The 20,258-nt window shown below is 44.2% G+C and overlaps 1 protein-coding gene across 1 annotated transcript in view; it reads right to left on the reverse strand.

Annotated features, from left to right (window-relative positions):
- The window catches only part of C1H8orf89 (chromosome 1 C8orf89 homolog), a 116,617-nt gene that overhangs the window by 80,795 nt on the left and 15,564 nt on the right, over positions 1-20,258 (reverse strand). The window contains exon 2 of the mRNA XM_030215554.1: positions 2,890-2,941. Within this exon, the coding sequence (XP_030071414.1) occupies positions 2,890-2,941 (52 nt within the window). The remainder of the gene's footprint in view (positions 1-2,889; positions 2,942-20,258) is intronic.

Raw genomic sequence — 20,258 nt, forward strand, 5'->3', positions numbered from 1 at the left:
AGGCTGCTGACAAATCACAGCCTAGAGGCTCATTGCAAAGAACCGTCTGGCAGGTGATGATAGAGTACAGCCCGGAGGCTCTTGGTAGAATCTAGGCCAAAAAGTGCTGGTAGAATACAGCCTAGGTAGGTAGAAAATACCACCCAGGCAGTCATTGGCCCCAGAAGGGTGTTGCTAGAATACAGCCCCAGAGGCAATTGTCAAATTACAGCCAAAAAAGCTAGAATACAGCCTAGGAGGCTGAAGCTGTGAAAATACAGCCATAGAGTGTGATCAGAACACCTCCGATGAGGCTGCTGTTAGGATATAACCCAGAAGGTTGATGTGAGAAGACTACTCAGGAAGTTGATATAGAATACAGCCCAGGAGACTGTGGATAGAACAGAGTCCCGGAAGTCCCTGACAGAACACAGAGCAGGAGGCAGCTGCCTATGCTGATCGAAAGCCCAGAAGGCCAATATGTACATACATTTCAGGAAGCTACTGCCCAAACAGACAGAAATTGCCACTGGAATACAGAGCAAGGGCTGCTGACAAAATAAATCCTAAGAGACTGCTGCTATAAAACTGCTCCAAGAGGCTACTGATATAATATGTTTGAAAAAGTTGGTACGAGGATACAGCCCAAGAAACAGTAGAAGGAAACAGTGCAGAGAGACTACCGCCACAATACCCCTCAATGACAGCAAACTCAAGGGATGCTGCGAGAGTTACCTGTAGTACGTAGCCTGATAGGAAGGCCCCCAATATAAGCTAGGAAAGTGCTGCCCTAATGCAAGTAAGAGGCTGCTACAAAAACAAAAATGTAGAAAAATGTTGCAACCACTTAACAGACATTGGGAGCACACAGAAGCTCATACAACTACCTATCAGATTACCAGACAATGCTGTCATTATTGACACAGCACCGCAAAGAACTCTGCCACCCCGAGAACAGAGAAAGAGAGAAGCCTCAATACCACATATCCATTACAACTACCTCTAGAATAGGGAGCCACAAAACCAAGCAAGCAAGCTGCTGCCACAGTAGAGCACTAGTATGATAAGCAAACTAGGCACTACCACTGGCTTAAAAAGTGCCACCACTGGCCAGGATAAGGCAGCAAAACTTTATGCAATAACATGCCAAAGATTATATGAAGCGAAAAAAAGATACTGAAAAGAAAACACAAGGTAGCAGAATAGTAACCTGGAATACCTCCTATGTTGTACCAGCCACTTACAACAACAAGGGAGGACCAACACTAGCAACACAAGTGTAATGAAGATTGGACAGTGGACAATGTAACGCCAATTTTTAAAAAGGATTCCAGGGGTGATCCAGGAAATTAGACTGGTAAGCCTGACTTCACTGCAGGGCAAAATAGTGGAAACTATTATAAAGAATAAAATTATGGAACACGTAGACAAACATGGTTCAATGTGACAGAGTCAGCATGGGTTCAGCCAAGGGAAGACTTGCCTCACCAATTTGCTTCATTTCTTTGAAGGCGTCAACAGACATGTAGATAAAGGTGAGCCGGTAGATGTAGTGTATGTAGATTTTCAGAAAGCTTTTGACAAAGTTCCTCATGGGAGACTCCTGAGAAAATTAAAAAGTCATGAGATAAGAGGCAACACCCTTCTGTGGATTAGGAATTGGTTATTGGACAGAAAACAGAGCATAGGGTTAAATGGACATTTTTCTCAATGGAGAGTGGAGTGTCGCAGGGATCTGTACTGGGACCAGTACTATTTAATTGCTTGACAAATAACTCTTGCAAGGATTCCTGTATCTCTTATTTCCACTTGGTCTTGTAGCCAACACTCAAATTCACATCTGGTAGGTTTAAATCTCCCGTCACCTTTGTAGGCTGTCCTTAGGATAGCTTCTGTTCTGTTCCTATTTGCTTCCCTTGTGATGACAATCTATTGTGTATTTTAAATCCCTTAGATTTCTTCAGCCTAACCTACAGCACCTCAAATGTTTCTTGCTCATTTTAGATAGCAGGGCAGAGCAGCTCACATAAATAAAACAAATAGGATAGTGTTATTCATCCTTCACAGGGCCAGCCTGACTACTATTCGACTAGACAAACACCTAAGGACAGTACTGGTACGGTAGTCAGTCACTAAACAAAAACCAACCCAGGCAGCATGGAGCCTAGATCACGCAGCATGGAGCCTAGATCACTTGCACAGCCCAGTCCTGCCATGTCTTGTCCTCTAAAATAAGAAGCTTGGAAGGGGCAGAACACAGCAAGCTTGAGCATGCACAGATGCTCAAGGCTCCACTTTGGCTGCACCGACTCTAGTTTCGAACCACAGGCCCAGGCTGACTTGGCAGGACAGTGTAGCAGCAGCAGCAGCAGCAATATTGAGTGCTACGAGCAGTGAGAAGGCCTGTCAGGAAGAAGATTTTAGACAACTTTTGGGGGGAGAGGGGAAGTGTTGATGGTGGATAAGAGATGGGGTGGGAAGGGGAAGTGCTGGATACAGCCAGTCCTGATCCTTCAACAAAACATTATTACCATCATTTGATAGGTTATCTCCATATCAGCAGAGCCTACAGGGAGAAAATGATGAAGCATGTTAAGCTTCCTGGTAGGCTAGTGGGTGGGTGGGCAGGTGCTTCTCACTTTACTGCTATATATCCCTATGGGAGTATTTCAGCATAGACTATTTTCAAGCCATAAAAGGAGCTACTTTAACAACTAGAGCATAAAATATACTCTTCACAGCAGTTACTTCTAGGTGGTCATGGATTTGACATACTGTCTTTATGTAGTACAACCAAAGTGGCTTATATTTATTTTATGCAGGTAAAAATTTGAGATTTCTCTCTTCCCTAGGTATGTGGCTCTCAGTGCTACACCATTAATGAAAATATACATATAGTAAAACACTTACCTATTTATGAAGCATGAATTACCAATGCACCTGGAGTCTTTCTCCTGTAATTCTAAAACACAACACAAAAAATGTTAACTATAAAATGTATTAAACATAATGGGTCTGACATTTAGCTCAAGCAGTTAAGTTAAGCGCTAGCTCATGCTTAATATGTAAACAAATAATGCCACTGAACATATATTAAGCAGTGACAGCACTGGCAACTATCTGTTTACTTTAGGCCTGATATTCAGCAGGTCTAAAATTAAACTGACTAATTTATCTGTTTAGCAACTGAATATTGACACTAAATGGATAAGTTCTTCCTCTACGTCTGCTCCTCTCCTAAGCTAGTCCATTATTATACAGTTTACACCTGCATAATACTAAAACAGCACAATAGAATGTGTTTGTTTTTTTAAATACATGAATAACTCACTTTGAAAATCAGACCCAATAATTTTCTGTTAACCTCCAAAGCCAGTTATAAACATGTCACTAGTCTTACTTTCAAAAGAGTATGCACAAAATAGGAAAACACACCTATGAAAATGAACTTACACACTGAAAGAAAACAATATTCCATTTAAATTATTATTCTACTTAAAATGTTATTTTAACAGGCAAAGGATGACAGAAGTTCATTAAAAAGTCTACCGATCACTGAGGCCAGCCAACACCTTAATCTCACCAACTCTGTACTTGATTATAAGTTTATATATCTTCAAAAATAGAGAATTATGATTTGCATGTTAGACCATTTGCTTAAGAAAGCTTGCCAAAGTTATATTTTTATTGGACTAACACTGTATCACCTACAGTTTAGTTCTTGACCCTTATTTCCACATACATCTTTTAAAACTAAAGGTTTTGTGTTTCCTTTCCTTTAAGTATAATGAAGATCAGTTTGTTATGAAATGGATTTGCATTTCAATAATTATATTTAATTAAAGAGGCAAAATGGTTTCATGTTTTCACCCCCCACGTATCAAAATGAAATTATCAGGTAAGTGCAATGTTCTTTTCTTGAGTCCTGCCACACAAGCCCAGATGACTGGATTAAGCTGCTCACGTTTTCTATGAATAATAGGATAAAAACCAGACACGTAAGCGTGTGACATCTTTTATTCATTGGGATTTATTAACTGCCTCTATCAAGAGCTCACCCAATGCGGTATACAGTAGGTACAGTTTAACATACAACAGTAAAATGAACAAGTATAAACAAAAATACAATAAAAGAGGAAAACTTGAAAACAGCAAACTGAAATCATTGTATGACACCAGGTCAGAACAGCTCTCCCAAGGCTCAAAACTGCGTGTAAAGTTAGCATGCAAAGCCCCTTCCTGTGCTCAATGATCTCCTCATTCCCTCAGTTCCATAACTCAAAAAGGAATGCAGCACTTGGGGAGATAGAAGGGATTGTGTGCCTTATTAATCCTGATGTCTATGGAAATACATGGAACAGGTAAGCAACTTTATATCCTGATTGCCAACAAAAGAAAATCACTCAGGCACACAACTGGGTGTCTCTCAAGTTCTGGGCCACTCAACTTCATGATAACGTGCTCATGGAAAGTTGCAGATATTATCCTTTATGCTTGTGGTGACATGAAATCTGGCTGCTGTGTGGTGCATTTTTACCTTTTCTAATTTCCTCGGTCTTCATTGCCTCACATGAAGCATAAGGGGGTTGTGAAAGTGGTTCCCCCAACTGCTCAAACTTCATCCCCGATGCAGCAATCCATCACGCGCTATGCAGCCGAGACCCCTGTTAGCAAAACCAGGGTGGTGTCTCTGGCTTTGGCTGTACGTAAAGGAGAACCCACGACCCTCAGGTTGGATATTACACATTCCTCTCCGGCTCTTCTTCCGCCTCCACACTGGGCTGACCCAGTTGCAATGGGGGAACATCCTTCTGTAGAAGTAACAAGAGAGAAGGCTCCTGTCAGGGGCGAGTGTGTCACTGGACTCAGCACTGTGAGAACTAATGACGAGAGTCAGTTGGACGCTTCGGCTGAAGCTGAACCCTTCTGGAGACATCTCTGGAGAATATATGAAAGATTCTCCAGAAGCTAGACCCAACAGTTGAGAAGTCTTCTCAAGAGGTGACTCATCTTGCAAATAAAACAAGGGTCTATGATTGATTATACATCAGTTAAGGAAGAGGTGAAAGGTTTACAACAAGTGACTGCAGCTGTTGTAAAAAGATAAAGGTTCGTTTATATAGAAGAACTGAACAGATTGAGCTATAATAGAATATTAAATCTTCGTTTTTTGAACTTCCCAAAATCTCCAGGAATCCTCCTGCCTGTTGATGTATTGAGAAAATATTTCCTAAAAGTCTTTAAAAAGTTTCTTCTGAAGCTATTCTCCCTTTAAATAAAATGTATTATATTTCTTCAGTGAAATTATCAGGGGGTGGTTCGGAGACTTTGGTTCAAGGAACAGAACAAGGAGATTTGAATATTTCTGCTATTTTGGAAACATCTTTAAATGATAATTCTGCGACAGCAACATTGATAGCATATATAATACAAGTTGTATTTTCATAACTCTGAAGCCATTTTCTGTGGTAAAAGAGTCTGGGTTTACCCAAATGCGACAAAACAGACGCAAAAACGTAGGAAAATCTTTTTGGCATTGAGGCAAGAAGCAGCAACTTTGGGAGCTTCTTTTCTATTAGCCTACCCTTGCAAATATTTGATAAAATATCTAGGTGTTAAATATGTGCATTTTCAACCAGAGCAGTTGATGGCCTTTTTGGCATTGAATAAGACTGGGACTGCTTCGTCTAGTCAGATTTGAGAAGATAATTATGTCAATGGGAGTTTATTCAAGTTAATGGGCTTTTTTGATATTGTGGTTTTTTTTGTAGACCTCCTTGTCTTTGGGCTACATCCTCCCCTCCTCTCCGATGCAATATAATTTTCCAGTTCTATTTTAGTTCACAAAGTCTGGACCCAACAAGGTCCTTGTTTCATAGGAATCACATGCTTCATCAGGGTATAAACAGACCTCCCATCGGAGAGTTTTCTTCTACTTGTTCACTCGTTCAGTTTGTGAATTATATTGCATCGGAGAATTGAGAACAGAAATATAAGATAAATTTCAAAGTTAAATTAGTGTTGATGAACTGATAAAATATTAAAGTGATGTTACAGGTGGTGGAGGTTTTTTATGCCGTTCCACTCCACTCATTTTATAGACCTCTATTATAACTCCCCTAAGCCATTTTTTCTCCGAGCTAAAGAGCCCTAGCCACTTTAGCCTTTCCTTGTAGGGAAGTCATCCCATCCTCTTTATCATTTTTGTCACCCTTCTCTGTACGTTTTCTAATTCCACTATATCTTTTTTGCAATGCAGTGACCAGAACTGCACACAATATTCGAGGTGTGGTTGCACCATGGAGTGATACAAAGGCATTATAATGTCCTCATTTTTGTTTTCCATTCCTTTCCTAATAATATCAAACATTCTATTTGCTTTCTTCACCACTGCTGCACACTGAACAGAGGGTTTCAACATATCGTCAACTATGACACCTAGATCCTTTTCCTGGTCAGTGACGCCGAATGTGGAACCCTGCATCCAGGGGCATAGCTACATGTGGGCCCAGGCTCAACCAATCTTGGCTCAGGCCCACCCAGGCAGCTCTCCGGTGGTGGTCCTCCTCTGAGTACTACTATTGTGTGTGTGGTTTTTTTGTTTTTTTGTGAGGACCGGGTCCCCTGATCTGAAAAGATGTAGGCAGGTCATTGTTGTAGCAGCAGCACTTCAGCTGCACACCAGCACCACTATGCCAGTCCATCGATCAGTACCTCACTCCCTCTTCCAGTTTCACTGTGTGACTCGCTCTCTCTCTTCCCACTCCCTCCCCCAGTACGTACAATGGCACCACAGTGCTGCATGGGAAAATCTGTCATGCTGGCCCAGCTGCCGTCTGTGTCACTGTCCCAATTTCGCCACTCTGTGCCCTGCAGTGCAGCCTTCCCCCCCCCCTCCCCCAGGCCTCAGCACTCCCCCGTGGCCTCACAACACAACACACATGGAGGGAGCACAGTGAGTGTTGAGCTCTTTGCACCACCTGCCATCACCGAAGCCCACCTGTTGAAGTGAAGAAAAGTTTGTTTTGGTTTTTTTCTTTTTAATTTTCAATGTTAATGTGTACAGTCAGTGTAATGCTGGCTGGTGGTGCCGGTGGGCTTGAACCCATCCCCGCCCATTCAATATACCATTTTTCCCCTAGGCAGCAAAGAACCTACCCCCACACAGAAACCCACCAACAATAAATGTGAATAATGCCCAGGTTAAAATTTTTAAAAGGTTGTACTATATTATATTTGTCGTAGTGCCTTGGTGGAGTTTTGGGCGAGGATGGTCTCTGCAGTGCCCAGGTTAAAATTAAATTTAATGTAGGCAGGTTTCCGGGTGGAGGTGGGCTCTGTAGTGCCCAGGACGTATTTAATGCTGGTATCCTTCAGGGTGGGGGGAGGAGATGCTAGATCATGGGGAGATGGGTAGGGAATAGGACAGGGCTGACACTAGGCTACAGGGAGGGGGGTAGAGTAGGGCTGATACATAGCTATGGGATGGATGGTGGGGAAGGAAAGAGCTGATACTGGGATACGAGGATGAATGGGGGGGGGTAAGGTAGAGAAGCAAAGGGCTGATGCTGGGCTGTGGGGATGGATGGGGGTGGGGAAGGAAATGAAGGGCAGATGCTGGGCTACAGGGATGGATCGGGGATAGGGAAGGGTAAAGCTGATGACTGGCTACGGGGATGGATTGGGGGGGGGGGGGGATAGGGAAGGGCTGATGTTGGGTTACTGGACAATTTCTAATTTTTGGTCCTTTATTCTGTAGTTGATGAGGGTTGATCTGTGTTCTGCATGTGACCGAGTAGGTGAGAGATTCTGCTGGCATGTGGTTTGTTTGGGGATCTAAGAGTCTGACTTGTCTGGTTTTTCCAATGGGATACATAGTGCTGTTGTATATGCTGCTGCATTTGTGAGGTATTATTGGAATTGGTGTTAAGGTTTGCAATATAGGCTCTAAGAAGCCTCTTTGCAGGATTTAGTGTTACTTCACAAAGTACCTGGCAGTGAAGGGATTTTGTGTTGCTATTGTTGAGGTCATAGGAGCCAACTTTTCAAAATGATTGGAGATGCTAAAATATTTTTTACAGGAGGTGCGTCCCCCCCCCCCCCCCATACCTCCTGTCTGCTGCAGTCTTCACCTCGGCATTGGCAGCGCCACTCATAGGCTTCCTGCAACCTGCACCAGGACTTCTTCCCTGAACAGTGCTGCCCCTCAGTCTTGGTTCAGGCTGATGAGTGGCGCTATCACTGCCCAGGTGAAGACTGCAGCCTACCTCCTTGACTGCAGCAGACAGGATTTTAAGATGGGGCAGGGGCCATTTCTGATGTACCTTGTTTAAATATGCTACTGGTTGCTGAACACAACCCAATATTCTCCCTCTGCCCAGTCTCTCATACCTCCCTCCCCAGCCTTCATCCAGAATCTCTCATGCCTCCCTCCCCAGCTTCATCCAGGTTCTCTCATGCCTTTCTCCCCAGCCTCTTCCCCAGTTTCTCTCATGCCCCCTCCTCCCCTGCCTTCATCCAGATTCTCTCCCCCTCCCTGTGTTTACCTCTACAGCAGGGCTCAGGATGGACTCCAGATTTTTGCTCCTTCCACAGTGCTCCTTGTCTCCACCTACATGGCTGGGATCTGCAGATACTTGAGCCATTCTCCAACTTCCTGCACCGCATTGACTCATGTCAGAGCTCGGCCCAGCAGGGGAGGGATACAAGGAGCACCAAGGAAGGAGAAAAAGATCATTGCTGGCTGCTGTACAGGTAAAAGCGGAAGGCGAAGGGTGGGTCGACATTAAAATATTAATGTTAGCAGCATTATTAACATGTTTATTGCTCACACCCCTACCAAGGAGGAATAAAACATTACCATGTGCCATGGGCCAGTCGGGAGCAAACGTGGAAGAAGGAGCAGTTGGCTTCAATTGGGACTCCTCCGGGAGGTGGGAGGCTATGATGATATTGGCTGCACTCTTCCCATTGGCTGCACAGTGCACCTGGGCTGGCTCACATCATCTGCCTAGCTCTCGCAAGCTGCACTTACCGCGCTCTCGTCACTCTGAGATTTTTTTTAAATTATATTAGCTTTGGGGTTGAGTCAAGCAGCGATACTTAGAGTGGCCATAAATTTTGAAAGTGCCTTGTGTGGTGCTGTACTGGTGGCGGCATATAGAGCTCCAAGCCTTTGTTGCATTCTGGGTTGGGCTCCAAAATATTGGGGGTGCTCCAGCACCCACAGCACCCACGGAGTCTGCGCCTATGGTTGAGGTTAATACGTTGTTCCTATGGAAAGTTGTAAGAGGAAACATTCTAGCTATGTTCTGTATGCTACGGATTCCACAGTAGGTAGAAAAAATCTTGATGCTGATGTCTGGTCAAGTTTGATATGGCATAATGTTACCATATTTAAAATATTGTTTTTTCTATTAAGTATGTATGTGGTTTATGTTGATGCAGGGCAGTTGTTGGGCAGACTACTTAGAAATTCATCATCAAGTGCATTCTAAAGCATTATTTTGTAATATCCCAAGAAACACTACTCATACCTATATACACAGTGCCCGTGCCCACACATATTAGCTCTGGGCCCACCTAAAATGTCAGGTCTGGCCACTGCTCACATCACGTAGCTATTATTATTATTATTATTATTACATTTGTATCCCACATTATCCCACCTTTTTGCAGGCTCAATGTGGCTTACAATTCATCGTGGATACTGGAAATAGAAAAGAATGTACATTTGGTTTTACAGCAAGTTTTGGGTACATGATGGTGAAATACATGATAGTGTTAAAGCCATAAACATTAGGTGCATGATAGTGTGAAAGCAAAAGACATTAAAGAACATTCCTGGATATCTTAAAGAAAGTAGAGTTACGCGTGTTGTTCTTTATGATATATTTTGTCGAAGAGATAAGTTTTCAGGAGTTTGCGGAAATTGGTCATTTCGTAGACCGATTTCAGGTTACGTGGCAGTAAGTTCCAGAGCTGTGTGCTTGTATAGGTAAAGGTTGATGCATGCATTGATTTGTATTTCAAGCCTTTACATTTGTGAGGATGAAGACTGAGGAATGTGCGGGAGGATTTTTTTGCATTTCTGGGTGGTAGTTCTATTAGGTCCGACATGTAGGCTGGGGCGTCACCATGGATGATTTTATGGAACAAGGTACAGAGTTTGAACGTGATGCGTGATGCTATAGCTCAGGTTCCTCTTTCTCACATGCATCACTTTGCACTTGCTCACATTAAACGTCATCTGCCATTTGGATGCCCAGTCTCCCAGTCTCGCAAGGTCCTCTTGCAATTTTTAACAATCCTCTTGCGATTTAACAACTTTGAATAACTTTGTGTGATCAGCAAATGTAATTACCTCACTACTCACTAGTTAGATCATTTATAAATATGTTAATATAAATATGCTGAAGTTATAGTTTGTGTGTGTATTTATTTATAAAAATGGGATATACCACTTCCTACAGCATGTGCATTGAAATGGTTTAGAATAAAATGCATTTCATAAAACATTTAACCTCCTGTTCACCAAGCCACGCATCAATGACGACACAGCCCACCTACTTTGAATACCTAAATGTTGTGATCAATGCTGTTGCAAAAGCAGTATATCAATTTTTAATAAACTATAAATGGGCTTCTGCTCAGAGAAGGAGCAAGTGGGCTTCCATTTCCAAAGCCCGACTGCGAGTCCCACCCTGACGATTGACATAAGCCATGGCCATCGTGTTGTCTGAGAGCATCTGAAGCAACTCACCTTGCAGCAGATCCTGAAACATGTGAAGCACCAGCCAGATCACTCATAGCTCCAGGTGACTGATCTGCTAGGATGCTTCCGACACGTTCCATTGTCCATGAGCACTGTGCTGGAGGCAACGAGCCCCCCCCCCCCCCCCCCCAACAACCGTAAAAACTGCCATCTGTGATCACCACCATCCAGTGTGGAGTCGCCAGGGACATACCATGAAACAGATGATTCAGCACCAACCACCAAGCCATACTACATAAGTACATAAGTAATGCCATACTGGGAAAAGACCAAAGGTCCATCGAGCCCAGCATCCTGTCCCTGACAGCGGCCAATCCAGGTCAAGGGCACCTGGCAAGTTACCCAAACGTACAAACATTTTATACAAGTTATTCCCAAAATTGTGGATTTTTCTCAAGTCCATTTAGTAGCAGTCTATGGACTTGTCCTTTAGGAAACCGTCCAACCCCATTTTAAACTCTGCCAAGCTAACCGCCTTCACTACGTTCTCTGGCAACGAATTCCAGAGTTTAATTACGCATTGGGTGAAGAAAAAGTTTCTCCTATACTGAGCTTGGCCTGATGATCTCATGGCAAGAGCACCTTGTAGTCCTGAGAAACTGGGAACCAACAGATTCAATAGGGATTGCTGGAGCAGATGCATGTACACTCTGGCCCATGGCACCACTTCCAGGGTCACCATCATGGATCCAAGCACCTGCACATAATCCCACACACAGGGACCAGGGACACACAACAAAAGGTGAATCTGGGTCCACAGTTTGAAGAGCCGCTGAGTCGTATCAAAGCAGACCCCCAGATATTCGAGAGACTGAGAAGGCACCAGATAACTCTTGGGAAAATTGACCATCCAGCCCAGAGACTGCAAGACTGTGATGACTCTAGCCACAGCCGCCTTGCTCTCCTGCACCGACGACACTCTGATGAGCCAATTGCCCAGGTATGGATTAACCCTTATCCCTTCCCTCTGGAGAAAGGGCCACGACCACCATGACCTTGGAAAAGATCCTGGTTGCTGTCGCCAACTCGAAGGGTATGGCCTGGAACTGAAAATACTGGCCCAGAATCACGAATGTAAAACAAGAAAGCAAACAGTCTACAAACTCCACTGTGGAACAGAAGACAAAAACAGGCCTTATTATAGAAAAGCAATCTTTAATAAGTTGTTTTGAAGCTCCCAGGACTTAAAAACGAGTGTCCAACATGACCACGTTTCACCAAAGATACAGGCTGTGTCAAGGGCAAAAGAACTATGATAATAAACATAAAAACAAATTTATAAAACACATGTACACATATCCAAATAACTATAAAAGCAAATATTTAATACAACAAATAATTAAAACAATGTGAATAAAAAATGTACAGCATCACTAAAACAACAGGATACAAAACATTAAGTTAAACTATAAATACATAGAGAATGGCAGGAAACACTGATGAAGAGGCCATATGGTAATATGCAAGTAAGCCTCCTTGAGGTCCAGTGCTGTGAGAAACTCTCCTGGCTGCACTGCAGCCAACACCAAACAAAGAGTTTCTGTCCAAATATGTGGTGGACCTCAAACGGGTCAACGAATTTCAACACTGGTTGAAATGACCCGTCTTTCTTCGGAACCTCAAAGTAAGTGGAATACTGGCAGTGCCATCGCTCAGGCTCCAGCACTGGAACTACTGCCCCTAAATCCTGCAAGAAGGAAAGAGTGGAGAGGACAGTCGCCCTCTTTTCTCTCACAAGGCAAGGAGACGCCAAGAAAAAATTTCTGACTGCAGTGGAGAAATCAAATTTGTAGCCGTCTCTAATAATTTCGAGCACCCACTATTTATGACAATTTTGGACCACTCCTCGAAAGAGAGGCAAGCGTCCCCCGATCTTGAGCATCAAAGAGTGGACCACCACCGCATCATTGCATAGTCTTGGAGCCTACTGGCAACTGCGAACCCTGAGAAGGCTGGCATCTATCGGCCCAAAAGGGCTACCACTGCTGAAACCACTACAAAGGAAGAGGCGGCAGCGGTCGAGCCCTTCCTGGGTCTATACCTCCGCAAGTCCCAGAACCAAGCCCAGGACTAAGCCATCCAGGAGGAGGTCCAAGACCTAGCCTATGGAAAATGCTGAGTTTTAGAATCCCCCAGATCCCTAACCAACTTCTTGAGATCTTCCCCAAAAAGCAGGAGACCCCTAAAAAGCAACTTCATGAGATGCTGCTTAGATGCTGGGTTGGCAGCACAATGGTGGACCCACAACAAAGGCCTGGCCATGACCACAAGGGCAATCTGCTTGGCCAAGGCACTATGTCATATAAGGAATCCATCAAATACACCAAACGTTTCCAAGGAAGAAAATTCCAGGGACTGTGGAAAGCCCATGTCTGCCAGCATATCCACAGCCTGCTGGCATCAACTAAGACACACTTGGGCAGCATAAGAGCTGCACACCGCTACTTCCTATCTTGGACATTCTTTAACGCTATGCCGCCCTCCACAGGCAAGGTGGTCACCTTAGCAACCACCGCTGCCAAGGCATCCACCTTCAGCAATTTAGCAACTTGAGCTTGTCCAGCTCAGAGGGCAAAAGGAGATCAAGACGTCCCATTGCCCTAGAAACTTAAAGTCCAGCATCCAGGGAAGACTACTGGGCTGAGCTCCTGAATCGCTTCATGTACCGGAAAGGCCTTAGGCAGCCACCTAGTGCTTGCCATCTTGGGGCTTGGAATCACCGTCCCCATAGCCTCCTCTGTAGATATATTACATGTCTTTAGTGCCTTTGTGATAAAGGCAGGTTATTTCTTCCTTTGAAAGATCCAGACTGCCGAAGGATCATCCTGCTCTTCTGGGAGCAGCTTCCTCCTCTTCCAACTCCTTCGCCAGAGGCGCCAGCCGCGATGAGGAGGAAAATATCACCTCCGAATAAGAGGGAGAGGCGAGAGACAGGTCCTTCTCCTCTGGTGCTGGGTCCACACACCTCCGTTTAGCTGACAGAGCTGACCGAACCAGAACTGGAGCAAAACCCACAGCAGAGACAAGGAGGATGAGGGAGACTGTCTACTGCCTGCTGGAGATAGAGATAAACAGACTGATCAGGAGTACCACTATCCTATAAGACAGAGTTCAATTCTCTATCTCCATCTGCTGGTAGATGGTCACAACCCCCATATGCCTCTGGATTCATCTGCTGCAGATGCTAAGGAAGATCACATTACCATGCATTTTAATGCAGTGTGAAGTCATGGCTTCTGCCAAAGTTGACACCTGAGCTGAAATCATTTCTGCACTGATCAGCCAGTAAATCCATATTAATGCTTTCTGAAATGGCCTCTAGGTGTAAGGTTTCCTTGCTACCATAAGAACTTCTTGAACAGGCAATGGGAGGCCCAGGGGAGCAAATAAATGCTCCTCAATTTCCATCTTGTTAGGCCTAGTTACCTGAGACTGGGCTGCAGAAGGAAGCCCCTTTTCTGTATTATCAAAGTTAAATAGATAGGAAGCCTGCACAAAGGAAGAACTGTGAAGAGAAAACTAGGTCTGACCAGGCCACTACAGTGCTATCAGAATCACTGTGCTTGGCCTTTGTTGAAGCTTGGGAAAAGGTTTTTGATATAGATGGATGGAGAGAAGCAAAGAGGAGGAGCTAAGTCCAGTTTATAGCCAGCACATCCGAACTAATCAACCCAGGGAGACAGTGAACTGAATAATAGTGCGGCTTTACATTTTTGCTGCTGGCAAACTGTCTATCCAAGGCAGCGGAGTATCCATTCAAGGTGCGTGTATTGCATATGCACTACCTGTTAGACATTCTCCCTCCTTTCCTCCACCACGGAGGTCAGGAGGGAGAACACAGATAAACTTTCTGACATCTCTCACTTCCCTTCTCAGCCCTGCAAAGCTCTGCGATTCTTTCTACCCGCCCTCTCTGCTCCAATCTTCGCCCGGCAGCAGCACTCAGCCTGCCTGAATTGGGACTCTCTCTCTGAACCATCCTGCCCTTCACAAAGCAGGAAGTTGCATCAGAAGGGGTGACTTAAAATACAAGGTAATGAATTAAAACACAGATCTAATGAGGTAATTTTATAAAGGATTTTTGTGCATAAAAGGCCTCTTATAAAAATTACCTCCTGGGTTTACCAGGACAAGTTCACACTATGGCAAAAATGTGCAAACCTTGTGTGTGACCCAAGTGTAGGTGTGTTCAGGAGATGAGTCTGGGCAAAGCAAGGGCAAGCAAGTATAAACGAACAAGGCTGCACTTCTAAGCATGTCAGTAGCATCAGTGATGCAGTTTTATAGGGCACTTATTGGTCTTATGTGCCTTTACAAAATTACCCTCAACAGGCATCATATAAATCTAGTAGAAAGACAACAAGCATTGGAATACAGCCATACCAGGGTATAAGACATGCAGGGTGGGGAAATTGATCCAGGAGTGGGTTGCCATCTACATCGAAAAGAGGTCCACAGATCAATCCCTGAGAGCTGCAACAAGGCCAACAGAATCAACCTAGGTGCCACAAATCATATCTGTACATCAGAAAGTTGGACTTAAAAAGGATAATTTGATTTCTATTACTGAATTTCTTTAAATAATATTTATATTAGTATATCCTATTTTCTATAATAAAGTTTGATTTTTCTACTTGAAAAGGTTATACATTTTGTAATAAAAATAAAGAAAAAAAAAAGAAGTTGTGATAAGAATGTACAGGTGGATAGTTTGGGAAGCCCTGGTTTAACCTGTGGGTCATGACCCCAAATGGGGGCCACAAAACTCGCATTTGTGGTTGCAACCTGGGTGGGTCCTCCATAAAGACAGCATTTGCCTATACATCTAATAATTCTAAGAGGGGTGTGTGCGTGCTTTCCATGATCAAGTGAAAGGGGTAAATACAAAAATAAATCCTCAGGGCGATGATAGATGTAATCCATCCCAAACTTCTGAAAGAACTATAACTAGCCATTGAAGACATATTTACACAGATTTAAATTTTGGCACTAACAATGGCAGCTGTAGCAGAAGACTGGAAGATGGGCAGTGTGATTTTAATTTTAAGAAGGCTTCCAGTGGAAACCAGAAAATTATTGACCCTTACATCAGTATTGGGTAAAAAGGTAGAGAATTATTAAGAATAAAATAATAAAATACCCAGAACTGGTATAACCACATGGGAAAGAAATTGTAGCTGGGCACATAAGTGAAGCAAGCCACTGAACACTGTGCACTGGACTTTAAAAAAGTGTGCAACAAAGCACCATGAGAGGTTATTCAGAAAAAGAAATTTCTGAATTGACAGGCTATATAGCAGAGGTTTTCAACCCAGTCCTTGGGTCACACCTTGCCAGTCGAGGTTTTCAGGAAGACTGGCTATATGTGCCCCAAGGACTGGGCTGAAAACATCTGGGCTATAGGATAGAAGTAATCTACACTCACATATCAGTAGTAACTGCTTAAAAATGAAGGAAACAACTATTAGAACTAAAAGACCAGTTCTCAAACTAGAAGAGGACACACAGCAGAGTGCCTCAAGGGTCAGGTGCTAGGCTTGGTGCTATTCAAATCATCATCATTTTTGAGACTAAAGGCTAGTAGTATGAGTACAAAGCCTGAAACCCTAAATGCAGAGTTCCCCAGGGTTTGGTTCTCGCATCACAACCTTTTGCTATTTACAACCAACTGTTGGCTTTTTTTAAAATTAATCAGTAGGGTTTAAAATATTTTATGTACACGGATGAAAATAATCTGTGAGGAGGAAGTGACGTCAGCGCTAGGATATGGGCGTCTGATGGGCAGGCTCTGCACTCGACGGAGTTAAAATTAGCCGAACCTCCTCCAAAATAGAGAAGAACGCCCATAGCACTGCACTAGCAAGAAGCGCAACTTCATGGCAGCCCGAAAGAAACTTGCAAAATTTAAATTCACAGGAGAAAAAGGCGAGGTGGGCAAGATCGCGGGACCACGAGGCGGCAAGATGGCGGCCGGAGACTCCAAGTCGGACCTGGACCCCGAGGATCCCACAGTGAGTGGTGCAGACATAGATAAAAAAAGAAATAGCACACTGGTTTAAAGATTTGAAAGCGGAGATGATCGCTACCCGGAAGGGAATTCAGTCATCTGTAGCAGAGCTCCATGAGGAGCTGAAAGAGATCGGGTCACGGGTAGCAGAGATGGAGGAGAGAGTAGACACGCTGGGAGAGGATGTGCAGGCACTGCAGGCAGCATTGCAGAAAGAGCAGCAACTCAGGCTAGAGATGGAATATACAGTGGAAGACCTAGAAAATCGCTCTTGGAGGTGTAATCTCCGTTTTAAGGGCATCCCAGAAGACAAACAATTCAGGGATGTGATGAAAGTGGTAAAAGAGATCAGTGCACATGTCCTCAAAGAACGGTCTGGAGGAGGAGAGCAAGTAGAAGGAGAATCACCGGTCATAGACAGAGCCCATCAAAGCCTAGGACTGCAGAGGGGGGACCAGCCCCGGGACATTATTGCTTGCTACCATGAGTTTGGAACGAAAGATGCTGTTTGGAAAGCAGCGCGAGCTTTGGGAGACTTTAGCTGGAAAAACTGTAAACCTAAAATCTACCAAGATCTGGCTCACACCACCCTCCAGAAACGTAAGGAATTTAAAGAGGTGACTCAATACTTACAGAGGATGGGACTGAGATACCGGTGGCTGTATCCATTTGGGCTTCAGGTCTCAGTCGGAGACAAACACAAGAAATTGCAAACGCCAAAGGGGGCATGGAAGATATTGAAAGAAATGGGTTGTGAAGATCTACCGACTGCAGCGGTCTCAGCACAACACCAAAAGCAGGGATCAGGGAAGGGCCAGCGCGATGGAGGAAACAAGCCCAGAGGAGAGAAGGGCCATACAATCGTGAAAGAGCAGCGGAGAGAGCCCGGAGATGAAGGAGTGGACTGAACTACACTAGATAAGACCCATTTTGGGACTTGGTACAACCAGCAATTGAACTGCAGAGTTAGTAGCTACTGAATTTGCGGGTTGTGTGGTGATGTATAAATGGGGGGGGAGGGAATTTTGGGGAGTCTAACGTCGGGGGGAAGTATCTGACAGAGACTCATTTCCTCCGGGAGGAACTGGCGGGAAGGGAGGACAGCCAGTTGAGGGGGAGGGAGGACAGGAGGCGGGGGGAGAGGGGAAGAGGGAGGGGGATCCTGAGTGTAGGGTCATGGAATGTGAACGGTCTCAACAACCCAGGGAAGAGAAGTATTATTTTCAGAGAATTACGTAGGTTGGAGTGGGATGTGGTAATGTTACAGGAGACGCACAAAGGAGGGATGAAGGATTGCTAAGGAACAGGGTACTTGGCGAGGGGTACCCATGTGCAAATCCTAAAGGGGGGAAAACTGGGGGGCTGGTCATATACATCAAAGATAATCTACAATTTATTAAGGAGCAGGAATACAGGGGGAATGACGGTAGATGCTTGGCACTTAAAGGAACAATTAAGGGCCAACCAATCACATTCATTAATATCTATGCACCAAATGAGGGACAAGGGGACTTTTTTGACTGGATACGAGCAGACTTAGTATCTTTCGCTGTGGGCCAGATAGGTCTAGGGGGGATTTCAATTTCCCTGCAGCGGAGCTTGATCATTCGAAGGGGAAAACACTGGGGGCAAAGTATACGCGGGGGAAGCTTCTTAAATTAATGAGAGAACTCGACCTATTAGACATTTGGAGGTTGCAACATCCGGGGCAAAAAACTTTCACTCGCTATTCACATGTGCAGAAGACCTATGCTAGGTTAGATGCGATCTGGGGAAGTCATCCTCTGATTTCCATGCCTATACACAAGTTAAGCACTACATTATATCGGCCAGGTGGGTTAAAGATAAATTGGTGGAAAAGGAAAAGATGGAGGATGTATGGGGGAAGATTGATTTATGGGGGAAGGGAATTTCCAGGCTCTATGACCATATAAGGGGGACAACATTTATAAAACATTCATATATGCAGGCCTGGGAGAAGGATCTGAAACAGGAATTGACGGATTCTGAATGGGGGAGGGTATGTAGGGAGGTTAAAAAAGCTTCTTTATGTGTACTGCTCAAAGAGAACGCATCTAAAATACTGAGCAGATGGTATTACACGCCGGAGAAAGTAAAAGCGATGTACCCTGGGGCCTCAGATATCTGCTGGAGGTCCAAGGAGGGAAAAGGCACCTTTTATCATGTGTGGTGGGAGTGCGTGGTAATACAGAAATTTTGGAAGGGCATCACAGAGTCATTGATGGAGGTGCTGGACACTCCTTTCTCATATGATCCTAAATGGTGCTTATTAGGATGGGGGAACCAGAGAGGGGCAAAATGGGAACACAGGCTTAAGCGGATAGGCCTTGCAGCTGCAAAATCTATAGTAGCAGCGTTTTGGAAGCACACAGAGGGGCCCACAGTACAAAACTGGATTGGGAAGATTAGGGGACTCATCGCGATGGAAGAATTGACAAACAAAAGGCGGGGGAGGTATAATCCACAAGCAGAGGAATGGGTACACTTTGACCGACTATTGGGGGAAGTTCGGAAGGGGGAGGGGACAGAGGGGAGGATAAGGGGGGAATGATTGGGACTGAGATTGAGGGGGTAAAGGGAAGGGGAGGGGAGGGTTGGGGAGGAAAAGAGGGGAAGGGGGGTAAGGGTGAGGGGTGGGTGATGGGGGGGGAATATGGGGGGGAGGAAAACGGAAGGGAAACAGGTTATGATATTGTTTACTGCATTTATGTCTGTACCCTGAAGTGAGGACTTTGGAGTGGCGGATGCTAATGGAGAATGGGGTGAGGCACTGTAATGCTGTTATATTTGTGGTATGTTTAATAAACTTTACAAATTTAAAAAAAAAAGAAAATAATCTGTGAACTTGGGCATCAGTGTACTGAAACTCTGTCACAGTTAATGTTATGGTTCCAAACAACAAATAAATAGATAAATGCAAATAGCTTAAACTGGCAAAAATCAGAAATGTTAGGGGCAGGTGACACCTTATAAACTAATGAATTTATTGAGGCAAAAATTAGTTAGTCTATAAAATGCCAGAGCAGAGGAGTAGTCTAATGGTTAGAGCAGCAGGTCAGGAACAGAAGGCTCAAGTTCAAATCCCACCTACATTTGGCAATTCACGTAACCGTTCAATACCTTAGGTCCAATGCTGGGTAAATTCTGGCAGTAATGCCAATCACGGTCTCCTGTCCCGTCCCCCCCACCCCCACTCAATATGTTGAGCAGCAACAGAAACATTGTGGAGCCTCAGGAGAAGGCCATCTGCATAATGCCAAGAAAACCACAAAGGTCACCAGGAGTTGATTCAACCCCAGGGCACATCTGGATCAAAAATCAAAATTTTTGATTATTTCCAGTTCACACTGTCAAATTTCCTATCCTAGTTTCAAAATCAACCAAATTATATGTCCGACAAACTCAGTTAAAAATCTCAGGAACAATCTTTGAATAGCACTTGTCCTTCGAAAATCAATCATTCTGATTACTAGTACA

Source organism: Microcaecilia unicolor, chromosome 1 (genome assembly GCF_901765095.1).
Source record: "Microcaecilia unicolor chromosome 1, aMicUni1.1, whole genome shotgun sequence".
NCBI classification, from domain to species: domain Eukaryota; kingdom Metazoa; phylum Chordata; class Amphibia; order Gymnophiona; family Siphonopidae; genus Microcaecilia; species Microcaecilia unicolor.